This window comes from Macrotis lagotis, chromosome 1 (assembly GCF_037893015.1).
Source record: "Macrotis lagotis isolate mMagLag1 chromosome 1, bilby.v1.9.chrom.fasta, whole genome shotgun sequence".
NCBI lineage: Eukaryota > Metazoa > Chordata > Mammalia > Peramelemorphia > Peramelidae > Macrotis > Macrotis lagotis.
Window position 1 is genome coordinate 707,138,107 of NC_133658.1, and position 13,035 is coordinate 707,151,141.

The following is a 13,035-nucleotide window of genomic DNA, read 5'->3' on the forward strand; positions in this document are numbered from 1 at the left end:
CATTCCTTGCTTCTCTAGAGTCCAACCATTTATGATTTCTTATAGAACAATAATATTCCATAGTATTCATGTACTATAATTTGTTTATCCATTTCCCAATTGATGGGCATCCCTTTAATTTCCAATTCTTTGCCTATGGCAAAAACTAGGCATAAATCCATATATCACACTCTATACCAAAATAAAGTCAAAATGGTTACAGGATTTAGACATGGTGATACCATAGATAAATTAATATACCAAAAAATACTCTATCTGATCTATGGAAAAGGAATAAATCTATGACCAAACAAGAATTACAGAATACTTTATAAACTACAAAATGAATGATTTTTACTATATTAAATTAAAAAATGTTTGCACTAATAAAATCAATGTTGCCAAAATTAGAAGAAAAACAGAAAGCTGGACAACCTTCACAACCAGGAGTTTTGATAAAGGTCTCATTTCTAAAATATATAGAGTAGGGGCCACTAGATGGCATAATGGATAGAGCACAGACCCTGGAGTCAGGAGTATCTGAGTTCAAATTTGGCCTCAGACACTTAATGATTACCTAGCTGTGTGGCCTTGAGCAAATCACTTAATCCCATTGCCTTGCAAAAACTATAAAATAAAATTAAAATTAAAAAATGTAGAGAGAATTGCATCAAACTTATAAGGTCACAAAGTCATTCCCCAAATGATAAATGGTCAAAGGATATTAACAGTTTTCAAATGAAGAAATTAAAGCCATATATAAGCATATGAAAAAAATGCTCCAAATCACTATTGATTAGAGAAACATAAATTAAAACAACAAGGTATCATCTCACACCTATTAGATTAGCCCAGATGAGAAAAAGGGAAAATGATCAATGTTGGAGAGGTTGTGGGAGGATTGGGACATTGATGCATTGCTGGTGGAGGTGTGAAAGGATCCAACCTTTCTGGAGAGCAATATGGAACTATGCCGAAAGAGCAATAAAACCATTCATACCCTTTGACCCAGAAATTCCAATTCTGAGTCTATATCTAGAAGAAATTATAGAAAAAAGGAAATATCCTACATGTTCTAAAATATTCATAGCAGCTCTTTTTATAGTGTCAGAGTTGGAAATTGAGGGGATGCCCATCAAATGGAGAATGGCTAAACAAATTATGGTACATGAATATCATGGAATATTATTGTTCTATAAGAAACCATAAATAGTCAGACTCTAGAGAAGCATGGAATGACTTATAGGATCTGATGCTGAGAGAAAGGAGTACAACCGAGAGAACAATACACACATCAACAACGTGAGATGAATAACCTTGATGGAAGCAGTTCCTCTCAGCAGTCCATTGAGCTAGAGCAACTGTATTAGACTGGCTATGGACTAAGTTATCCCCATCTAGAGGAAGAAAAACAAAACAAAAGTCACAAAAAAACCCAACCCTTCAGAATCTGATGAACACTTTATAAAAATTGTCTCTTATGTATCTCTTTCCCTTAATCCTAATTCCTCATACTGAAAATTACTAATCTGTAAACATATTTATCAAACTATATATGTATATATATATACATATATATATATACATGTATGTATACAATGTAAACTTGACAGTTCTCTGATGGGGGAAGGGAGGGTGGAAGGAAATTTTGTAACTTGAAAATATACATGTGCATATTGAAGAAAATAAATAATTTTTTTAAAAAAACAGTAAGATAAAACTCAAAAGAATGAAAAAAAAATCGAAGAAAATGTCAAGTACCTCATCAGAAAAAATAGCTGACCTAAAAAATAGATCTAGGAGAGATATCTGAAAGCAGAAAGACAGAGAATAGATATCATGTTTAAAGAAATTGTTAAGGAAAACATTCCTGATATTTTTAGATCAGAGGGTAAAATATAAATTTAAAGAATCCACTGATGGCCTCCTGAAAGAGATCTCCAAATGAACAATCTCAGGAATATTATAGCCAAATTCCAGAGTTTCCAGGTGAAAAAGAAAATACTTCAAGCAGTCAACAACAATTCAAATATTATGTAGTCAATTGGGATAACATAAGATTTAGTGGTTTCCATGATAAAGGAGCAGAGGTCTTAGGATATGGTATTCCAGAAGGCAAAGGAACTAGGAATAGAACCAAAATCCCCTACCCAGCAAAATTGAGTGTAATTCTTCAGGTGAAAAAAATAGATATTTAATGAAACAGAGGATTTTTAATCATTCTTGATGAAAAGATCAGAACTGAAAATATGACATTCAAACAGAAGACTCAAGAGAAGCATAAAAAATAAACATGAGGGCTGCTAGGTGGTGTAGTGGCTAAAGCACTGGCCTCGGAGTCAGGAGTACCTGGGTTCAAATCCATCTCAGACACTTAATAATTACCTAGCTGTGTGGCCTTGGGCAAGCCACTTAACCCCATTTGCCTTGCAAAAAAAAAATTTTTTTTTAATTATCTTTACATGTAATTGCAAAAATAAATAATTAAAATAATTAATTAAAATTTAAAAAAAAAGAAATGAGGAAAGTGGTTTCAGAAGCAAAGTGAAGTGAGAAGAACTGGGAGATCATTGTGCAGAGTAATAACAATGTTGTAATGATAATCAACTGTGAAAGACTAGGCTATAACAATCCAACACATTTCCCAAGAACTCATGATCAAAAATGCTATCTACCTCCAGAAAGAGAACTATGAACTTTGAGTACAAATTGAAGTATTTCTTTATTTTGCTTGCTTTAAAAAAAAAGTATGGCTAATATGTAAAATATGTTTGGCATGATTTCACATGTATTATTGATATCATTTTGTTTACCTTCTCAGTAGGTATTGCAAATGGTGGGAGGGAAGAATATTTTTGAAATGTTAAAGAAAAGAATGTCAAAAATAATTTTAAAAAAGAAATAATGGATATGACTCGGGCCGGAGCGGAGGAGCAGCTCACGGAGGCCCGGGTGGCATGGTGCGGAGGGCACAATGAAGCTTATCATTCTAGAAGATTACCTTCAGGCTAGTGAATGGGCTGCCAAATATATTAGAAATCGAATTATTCAGTTTGGTCCGGGACCCAACAAGTATTTCATTTTGGTACTTCCTACAGGGAGTACTCCTCTTGAGTGCTACAAGAAGCTGATCCAGTATTATAAGAATGGGGACCTCTCCTTCAAGTACGTGAAGACATTTAACATGGATGAGTATGTGGGCCTCCCACATGATCATCCTGAGAGCTACCATTCTTTCATGTGGAACAATTTCTTCAAGCACATTGACATTTGCCCTATAAACACCCATATCCTCGATGGAAATGCAGCTGATCTGCAGGCAGAATGTGATGCTTTTGAAAAGAAGATCAAGGAAGCTGGAGGGATTGAGCTTTTTCTTGGAGGTATTGGTCCTGATGGGCACATCGCATTCAACGAACCTGGCTCGAGTCTGGTGTCTAGAACTTGAGTGAAGACTCTGGCCATGGATACCATCCTAGCCAATTCCCGGTTCTTCAATGGAGATCTCTCAAAAGTCCCTACGATGGCTCTGACTGGGGGTGTGGGTACAGTCATGGATGCCAGAGAGGTTGTAGTCCTAATTATGGGAGCCCACAAGGCATTTGCACTGCACAAGGCCATTGAGGAGGGGATTAGTCATATGTGGACTGTATCTGCCTTCCAGCAGCATCCCCGTGCAGTATTTGTGTGTGATGAAGATGCTACACTGGAGCTTAAAGTGAAAACTGTTAAGTATTTCAAAGGGTTGATGCTTGTTCATAACAAACTAGTGGAACCACTGTACAGTATAAAAGAAACTGAGAAAAGTCAATCTTCAAAGAAACCATTTAGTGACTAACTTGCCCTTGGAACCAGATGTCTAATCCCCCAAAGACATATATACTTTGAGGGAACAGGTCTTTAGGGAAAAAAATTTATTTCATTTATCAGTCCACTCCAATGTTTTATCTGCCTTTGATGAAAATGAGTGTACATGAATATTCTGTATTCAGTTGTAAGGGTTGAAGCTTACAGAAATGGGTGTTTTATACTGTAATTTGATTTTCTTTGAAGTATGTTTTCCTTATTTTCTACCTAAATAAGGGGAAATGACTAATACAGGTACCCCCCAAGGCACAGGGAGAGAGAAAAAGAATGGTAGCATGAAAAAGTAGACCTGGAGAGAGTGGGTATTTTGGACCTCAACAGGATTACAAGTATAGGTAGGATGGGTAGTCTTGTTTTTCTCTCTTTCCCAGCATACCCTTCACTTCTTACGAGTTGGGTTTAGTAGAACAGCAAGAATGTTTCACTCTTAAGATTTGTGACTACAAGGCTAAACCTTTCACTTTGTGGTCATGTAATATTCAATCACTATAGACAATGTATAGGGCATTGTGGTAGATATGACAATAGACCAGGTAGACTGTCCTCTGCTCCCTAGGATCTTTCTCCATTAGGTGTGACTAGTCATATACCCCAGTGTTATTTCTCTCTTCACTGTTGCTCATTCCACTTACTCTTATGTGCCTATGACAAGTTACTACTGGCTCCTTTACTGGGGAAAAAAAATTTTGTGAGTGATTCAGGTGCCTCTGACAGAACTTTTTGAATACTATATTTTCTACTTGTATTTCAATTTTAGCTAATATGAGATTAGAAAAAATCTGTTTTAAGCTGATGGATAAATGGATTTGTTTATAATGTGATATTTTCTATTAAATTCAATATTTTCAAATGGAAAAAAAAAGAAATAATGCCTCTGTAACTAATTCTCTTGAGGAGAAAAATGTTTAGGTTGTCAATAATAGGTAATCACTTTGGAGGGCATTATTTACAAATGTGAAAGAAGAACTGACTTTGGTTGCACAACTAGCAAGGTCAAATGTTAAAGCAGCACAGAGTGAGCTATTAGAATGTGCAAATAGCTTAGGTTGACAAATCCACTGACAAATGAGAGTTAGCAGAAAGTTAAAAAGTAAAGGTTCACAAGGGAAATAATTCTCAGAATAACATTTAAATGAATAAAATAAAATATATAGGATTAAAAAAGAAACCAAAATTTAATAAAAATAACAATGTAATTTTTCATTAGCCCAGTTCATGGAGCCCTTGTTAAGAACACCAGATTAAGAGACTTGGTTCTAGAATTATGAGATTCCTTTTATTTGTCAGGCCCTTAGGAGATGAAGTCTAAATATTCAAAATATATGTGGAGAAAATATGGCAAAAATCGTGGTAGAGATGAAAAGTCCTAATGTCCAAGTCAATTACTTGGTGCTTTAAAGATCTGTTGAGGGGTGGCTAGGTGGTGCAGCGGATAGAGCATGGGTCTTGGAGTTAGGAGTACCTGGGTTCAAATCCGGCCTCAGACACTTAATAGTGACCTAACTGTGTGGCCTTGGCCTTGCAAAAACCTAAAAACAAAAAAACAAAAAATGAAGGACAAACACCACCACCACAGTAATAAGGGACTGAAAATGTCATAATCGAGAATCAGAGAAGTTGGGATTACCAGAGGGCAGTGACAGAATATCTAAGAGCGATATTTAGGAATTTAAGGAAGGGGGCAGCTAGGTGGTACAGTGGATAGACCGGCCCTGGAGTCTGAGCTCAAATCCGACCTCATACACTTAATAATGACCTAGCCGCGTGGCCTTGGGCGAGCCACTTAACTCCAATTTGCCTTGCAAAAAAACCTAAAAAACAAAAAAATTAAAAAAAAATCTGTTGAATTAAATTGAATCTGGATAATGAGGGAGTTGAGGTAGCGGATCTCCCGGGTCTTCCCTGGCAGCGATGCTTCAATGGAATGGAAGTTCCTCGAGGGCAGGAGACGTGCCTCTGCCTTGGCGCGCCCCGCAAGCTGGGTGGCATCACGCGTGGGCTGGCTGGCTCCCATCAGAGTGGCAGTAGAAGCTGGACTGTCTCCGAACCACCGGAAATGAGACCAGAACCGGGCCCCACCATGACTCCTCCAGTGATCAAAGCAAAAGCAAAAGCGCAGAGGTCGGAGGAGGCGGCTGCCAGCCCCGGCGCGGAGGAGGGCCGAGGGGCCAGGCTTCCCAGGGGTCCTGAGGAAGGAGGCGCTTGGCGCCCTCCGGGACTGGGAAGCGGGTCCTTGCCAGGCCCGTCGGGCTCCCGGGTGGGCTGTGGAAGCCGGATTCCGGCTTTCTGGGCGCGGCCGAGCCCCCCAGGCTGCGGGGAGGCTCGCGGTCCGCTCCCGGGGCCAGCGCGCCCGCTGGCAGCCGTGCCCGCAGCCATGCCCGCAGCCGTGCCCGCAGCCGGGGTCGCCGCGCTCCCCACCCTGCTGCTGCTGCTGGGCCTCGCCGGGGCTGGTAAGTCCTGCTGCCCCCATCCCCGACCCTCCCAGAGCGCGCCCCGGGCCAGGGTGTGGGGGCCCCCCAAACTGGGGAGGATGGGCGGGGTAGCCGCCAGAGCGCTGGGAGCGTGGGGGGAGAGGGAGCAAGAGGAACGGAGGGGCCCCCCGGCGAGCAGACCCTCCCAGACCCGGCTGGGCAGATGGGCAGAGGAGGCCCGACAGGACAGAGGGCATGACGGACGGTCCTCCACCGCCTTCTTCCATCCACTGACATTGTTCTCTAGGGTTGCGCCGCAAATTGAAAGCCCTCCTAAAATCCTCTGGCGGACCACAAGTGGTTTTCCCGGAGCTTGGTCAGAGGTCTTGGGGTTAGGGGTGCACCCCGACAACTCACACACAGCCAGCGGCACCCCCGGACAGAGGGATTTCCGGATTCGGGCACTTCCCACCCCATTCCTTCAAGTGCAGACCCTGGGTGGGTCTAACGGGAAAGATCGCCTGAAAGAATTAGATGAAAAGGAGAAAGTTATGTATTTTCTATTGCATTATCTAGAAGGGAAATTTGGGGAGGGGAACAGTTGCCTTTCCATGTGAACATCAGGAAATGGAGGGGTGGCAAAACTGCCCTTTATCCACTTGGCTCCTAGACAAGGGAACAGGGAACTGAGAAACTCAGCACAGCCAAAGCAATCCAGCAGAATCAGTAAAGAACACTTCCCCATTGCACATTGAATGTATACTTGTGGCAAAAGAATTGTTTGCTCTACAAACAGACCCAAAGTGCTTTGTTTGGGGCTTGGGAGGGGAAGATTTGGGGAATACCACTATTGAATAATCTGAGGGCTTGAAAACAAAATAAACAAGAACAGCATGTTTTTCTGCAACATTTTTTTTAAAACAAAATGAAGTGATTACACAAGAGTTCCTGAATGTTCAACGTCATTCTGATAGTTAAGCTCTTCTTTGAAATTTACTGGCAAACTAGACAATCTACTGTCAGACTCCAAGCTTCAATCTTTAAAACTTTATGTAAGGGGCAGTTCTCTGAGACATGAGTTCAAATCCAGACTTAGATACTTAATAATTAACTAGCTTTGTGATCTTGGGCAAGTAACTTAACCCCACCTTGCCAAAAAAAAAAAAAGTTTATGTAAACCTTTGTGTCTGCAATTGCAGATGTGGGGGTTTCTTTAAAGGGGGCAAGCAGAGAAAGAGGTTAAGAAGTCAAAGCTCTTGGACAGGAGTCACCATTCCAACACTGCAGAGGAAAAACTCTACAGAAGAAACACATTGACATTCTCCCCTGATACAGAGACTTCATGCTCTTAAACCTGGAGCAAAGCTGTGTTTTTTAGCTCACTGCCTCATACCTCAGATCTCTGCCATCACTTAATGCCAAAACCTTCAGAGCTGTGATAAAATCCATTATATTCATACCTGCTGAATGGGGCTTTGAGTTGATAGATGGAATCTTTGTACCCTGATCCTCAAGTTCTCAACCTGTAGTATTCTTGACCCTATCCCCCTCTAAGTTTTCTATGGCAAATCATTTAGTATCTCTGGATATTAGTTTTTAAATTAGAAATATACCTGATGGTCCTTAAAGTCCTTTCCAGTCTGAAAATCTGAAATCTATGTTATTTAAGTCACTAGAAAGGTGCTGTATTCCATAGCTTGCTGCAGTCATCTTTTTGCTACCTTTGGACATAGACACGAAGAAAACACCTTTAGCACTTCTAAAAAATCAAATTTGAACTCTTGAGCATTTCCCTTCAAGTGGAGCAATTTCATTTGATACTTGGTTGCTTATTCTCTATCTTTATAAACTCTTGCCCCATCTTCATCAAGAAAAACCACCCCTACCACTTCCCCATTCCTCTCTCCAGAAATCTGTGGGCCTTCTTTCTATTCAATATAGTCATCCCATCTGTGTCATGAAAAGCCCTACAATAACTAAGATTATTATCTTTTTTGATGGATGTGGATGGAAGATGAATCTGAAGTCAAAAGGATCCTGACTCTACCTTCTTGATCTTAATTCCTGTAGACCTCAGTTTCCTCATATCTAAAATGAGGCTTTTGGGACTAGATGATTTCAAAGGTCCCTTCTAGCTAGAACTAGGGGCAGCTAGGTAGGTGGTGCTATGGATAGAGCACCAGCTCTGGAGTCAGGAATACCTGAGTTCAAATCTGATCTCAGACACTTAGTAATTACCTAGCTGTGTGGCCTTGGGCAAGTCACCTAACCCCATTGCCTTGCAAAAACTAAACAAACAAAAAAAACCCCACATTTTATAAGAACTAGTAAAAGACCCAAGTTATGCATCTTTTATCCTTTTTTTGCTCAATATATGACCAGAGACTACAAAGATTTTCTCCCTTCCATTATTTTGGGTGGTGCTTTAATAAATACTGCCTTTGGCAGTAAACAAGATCTCTTGATTACAGGATACTTGTCCAATTTAATATCTTCGTATCATATGATGATATCATATGAGTGATAAATGAAGTTATCTCATAAGTGATTTCAAAGGGTTAAATTCTCTTCATTTTATTAACTCCTTTTATATATTATTTCTTAGTTGAGGATTGGTTTTATTTATAGGAGAATATCTCTTAAAAATTTTTGAAAATAAATTTTGCTTTTGTTGCTATTGGTAGTGGTGAGTCACTTAAGTGACTCCACGATTTTTTTTTTTGCCAAAGATGCTGAAGCGGTTTCCCATTTCCTTCTTCAGTCCCATTTTAAAGATGAACAGAAATAAATAGGTGTTAAGTGACTTGCAGCTAGGTGGTTTAGTAGATCGAGTGCCGAGTCTGGAGTTCAGATCTGCTCTCAGACACTTATTAACTGTGGCAAATCACTTAACCTCCATTTGCCTTAATCCGCTGGAGAAGGAAATGGCAAATTATTCCAATATCAAGAAAAACTTATGGACAATATGATTCATGGATCACAAAGATGACAGAAGTAAACAACAACAAATCAACCTACCTTTCAAAAAATGTTCTAGTCATTCAAAATTTGTTTTTATTCCTCCTATGAAAGGGAAATTTAAATAATTCAGTATCCTTTCAGAGGTTCCTTACTTGTTTTCTGAAAGTCCTTTTTAAAAAAATGTTGCTTATTCATATGATTTCAGTTGGCAGAAATTAGTGGGTTTATGTAACCAACTAGATAGTAGAGTAGATATAGTATAGGGCCTGGAGTCAGGAAGACTGTGTCTGATACTTCCTGAATATGTGAGCCATGTCAAGCCATTTAGCCTCCCTCTGCCTCAGTTCCTATAACTGTAAAATGAGGATAATAATAACATCTACCTCCCAGGGTTTTATGAGGAATGATATTTATAAAGTGCATAGTACAGCCACTGGAACATACTGAATAACTTTCCTTATCCTAATGATTAGATTTCCAATTACTCTTTACATATAATGGAGAAAGTTGTTAATTTATTTCCTCATCTTTATATATGATGGAAAGAGTTGCTTATTTATTTCCAAGCTTATAGCAAAAAAAAAAAAAGATTTCTGTGGAATTCCATCCTTTCCCTTAATATAGCAGTTGACATTCCTGATGTTCTGTCAGGTACTGTGCTAACTGCTCCTAGAAGTAGCCAGGAAAAAAAAAGAAAAAACATTACTGCAATAAGGAGCATAGAACAAACTTTTCCTGGGCCTTGTTGCACCAAGAATATGGGGAAAATAACAAAATATATCTAATCCCTTTCTACTAATCACTCCATTTTGTGGTTTACAATTCCCTTTCCTTACCACAACTATGTAGGGTAGTAGCTGCCAGTGAGGAAATGAAGACTTGAAACTATAGTTATTTATGCAAGGTCACAAAGCTAGTCAGTAAATATTAGAATTGGGATCCAGGTATTTCTTAAGTTATAAACAGATGCTGTTGCAGAAATTTGTTTTTTTTTAATCAGTTACTTAGAACTAAGATATGTATTTTCCAATAAAAGTTATTTTTCCTCTCACTAAGTAGCATTAAGTTTCTAGGTGAGGCCACCAATTGTGAGACCATTGTCACAGTTCCTTATAGCATTGGGACTTAGGGCAATGGTTTCCAAACCTTATTTAGTGATGCATCTCCCACACTTTTTCAACAAAATAAAATTGGGCTCTCTCACATTTCAACAAACAATTTACTCAATTATCTTCCCTTGTGTTTTATCCAAATGAAGTGAATACTTGTTACAATTTTGTCATAAACAAATAATATAGATATTAACAAAATTCCTTACAATTTTATATTTACAACTTATAAAAATGATCTTATATTTTTAATGACCATAATCATTACATCTGGAAGAGAGGCAGCCTAAGATAGTGAATAGAAAACTAACCTTGGAGTCAGAAAGACTTGACTGTGTGACCCAGTCAACGCACTTATTTTCTCAGTGCCCCAGGAACCTTTCTAATACAAAATTACCAAACAGTAATGGATTTGCCGGGGTGGAAGGATTCCTCAGCAAGTCCTTTCTATGTGGATATGATCACTGTTACAATCAAAGTATAATAATAATATTGATATGAAGGATGCAGTTGACTTTTTAAAGCAAGTTTCTTAAAACATAATGTCATTGATTATATTGTAACTTGCATTTTTTGTTTCAGTCACTTATTCAATAACCAGTGTGGGGCAAACACTGGCAATTGGAGCAAATCCTTCTTAGTATCAATTCTGTCGACTATGAATTAAATTTAATTTTCATTGAGAAAAAGTGTATCTATTTATGAAGGAGATGTATGCTAAAATGTCCTATAATTTGGGATATCACTTGGCAACCCAAAGTGGATGATAAATTCCATCTTAGGCCAAATACTTGCACAAACCCAATAGTAAATAAGTACTGTAAAGAGAAGTTGAAAAGAAAAGGTCTCTAGCCCCCTTACGTCCCTTCCCTCCACCCTAACACAGACACAGATACAGACACAGATACACACACACATACACACACACACACACACACACACACACACACACACACACACACACACACAAATTTGGAAAACTGGTTTAAAGGACATTTCACAAAAGATTCAGATATGTTAGGAATGTTTCAAGATAAGAGCCTTTTTTTCTTTTTTTTGTAAATTATTGTTGTGGAGTCTTTTCAGTCCTGTCTCAACTCTTCATTTGGGGGTTTCAAAGATACAATAATGGCTTGCTATTTCCTTCTCTTAGATCATTTTACAAATGAGGAAACTGTGGTAAACAGGGTTTCAAATGCCTTTCCCAGGATCACATAGCTACTAAGTGTCTGAGGTCTGATTTGAACCCAGGATGATGAATCTTCCTAAATCCAGGATCAAGTTAGCATGCATTGTTTTAGGTATAAAAGATTTAGAGAAAGTCAAGGAAAAAAATAGAGGTCTATCTAAAACTGAGAAAGCAAGACAGGATAAATCCCAAAAAACAAAGATGTTTTCTGTATGACTGCACCATATTCTAAAATATTTTGCACTGACAATGACATATTTGCAAATATATATAGCATTTCTGCCGTGTGAAATCATTCAGTTTTAATGGGCTTTCCTAAATGTGTTTTATAGTATATGGCAAAAATAAAATACATTGATTCTAGAAATGCATCTCTTGGCAGTACCACCCTACCATAGTCTCTGAAGGAATGGAGGACAGAGTTAGAACTCAGATGTCAGGAGTGGTATACAAGGAAACTGCATATGTGTGAAGAACAGAGAGTTCTGGAGATATGGAATCAGTGAAAGGACTGAATTACCAGCCAATACCTTTTCCCCCTTATTTACCCCCTTGGTAATCTATCCTCAAAAACTTCAACATCTAGACTTTTGAACCAGGGTACACTCTCAGGACCCAGAGCCAAGGACCAATTTTCTTTCTCTCAAAGTATACAAAATATCCCAACTTACACCATTTTCCTGTTCTCTTCCTTCTTTCCCTACCATCCAATTCCTTTCTCTCCTGTTTGTCTTTATCTTTACTTCCAATTGGCCTATCTTCTTTCTCATCTTTTTCTTTTTGTCTTCCTGCTACTTCTCCCCTTATTCCCTTGTTTCATATTACTTCCAATTCCTTTCCCCTCCACCCTAATTTGTTTTTTTTGTTCCCTTTTAGTCTTTACCACTTCTTCCTCCTTCTCCCTAGAACTCCTCCAGAAAACCAATCCTAATCCTTGGAGCTTCAAATATCAAACCTTTGCAAGTCAGACCTTGCCTGTATTTCAAATAGATGGCAGGGGAAAAAAATCCATACATTAATGAAAATAGTGGGGGGGGGGGAGGTCTCATTAAAAATACTGGCTAGTTACCAAATAGGAAATATTTAAAACATTTAAAACATGGCATGACCTTTGCTTCTCCTTTGTTCTCATTTAGAGGAAAAATATATGCTGAGCATCAGTTCTTGTCATGTTGTGCTTGTGACTTTCAAAAGGGAGTAGTTTTACTTGAATTGACTGAAAATCTAAAATTGTTTTAAGAATATCACATTAATCCTTTGAAGCAGTAGTGTCATTTTTAAGCAGTTGTTAGAGCCTTGAAGAACTTGGAATTCAGTTAAAAAATTAACAGGTCTACAAGCATTTATTCCCTGATTTATCAATCTGTGCATATTTAATTTTCACAGAACATCATGAATCAGGAGCAATGTCAAGATAATATTGTATAAAATTACTTCTTAGATGTCTTCTGGTGAACTCATGGAAAGTTAGAATGTTATGTGGATAATTATATCCCACCCTATCTATTTTTCAAGAGTG

The 13,035-nt window shown here is 38.5% G+C and overlaps 2 protein-coding genes across 3 annotated transcripts in view; both read left to right on the top strand.

Annotated features, from left to right (window-relative positions):
* LY75 (lymphocyte antigen 75) overlaps nucleotides 1-13,035 on the top strand; it is a 198,705-nt gene that overhangs the window by 140,211 nt on the left and 45,459 nt on the right. The window contains exon 1 of one of the 2 annotated variants that reach the window (XM_074215877.1): nucleotides 5,756-6,296. The exons of the other annotated variant lie outside the window; for it this stretch is intronic. Coding sequence (XP_074071978.1) covers nucleotides 5,771-6,296 — 526 coding nt within the window. The 5' untranslated portion in view covers nucleotides 5,756-5,770. Of the gene's footprint in view, nucleotides 1-5,755; nucleotides 6,297-13,035 lie in introns of those variants that run through there. 2 annotated transcript variants of the gene reach the window in all.
* Nucleotides 2,954-3,842, top strand: LOC141507851 (glucosamine-6-phosphate deaminase 1-like). Its single transcript, XM_074215884.1, has one exon. The coding sequence runs from the start codon at nucleotides 2,954-2,956 to the stop codon at nucleotides 3,425-3,427; it is 474 nt and encodes a 157-aa protein (XP_074071985.1). The 3' UTR covers nucleotides 3,428-3,842.

Excerpts from the sequence above, each read along its gene's own strand:
- LOC141507851 (XM_074215884.1), top strand. The coding sequence starts at position 2,954 with ATGAAGCTTATCATTCTAGAAGATTACCTTCAGGCTAGTGAATGGGCT.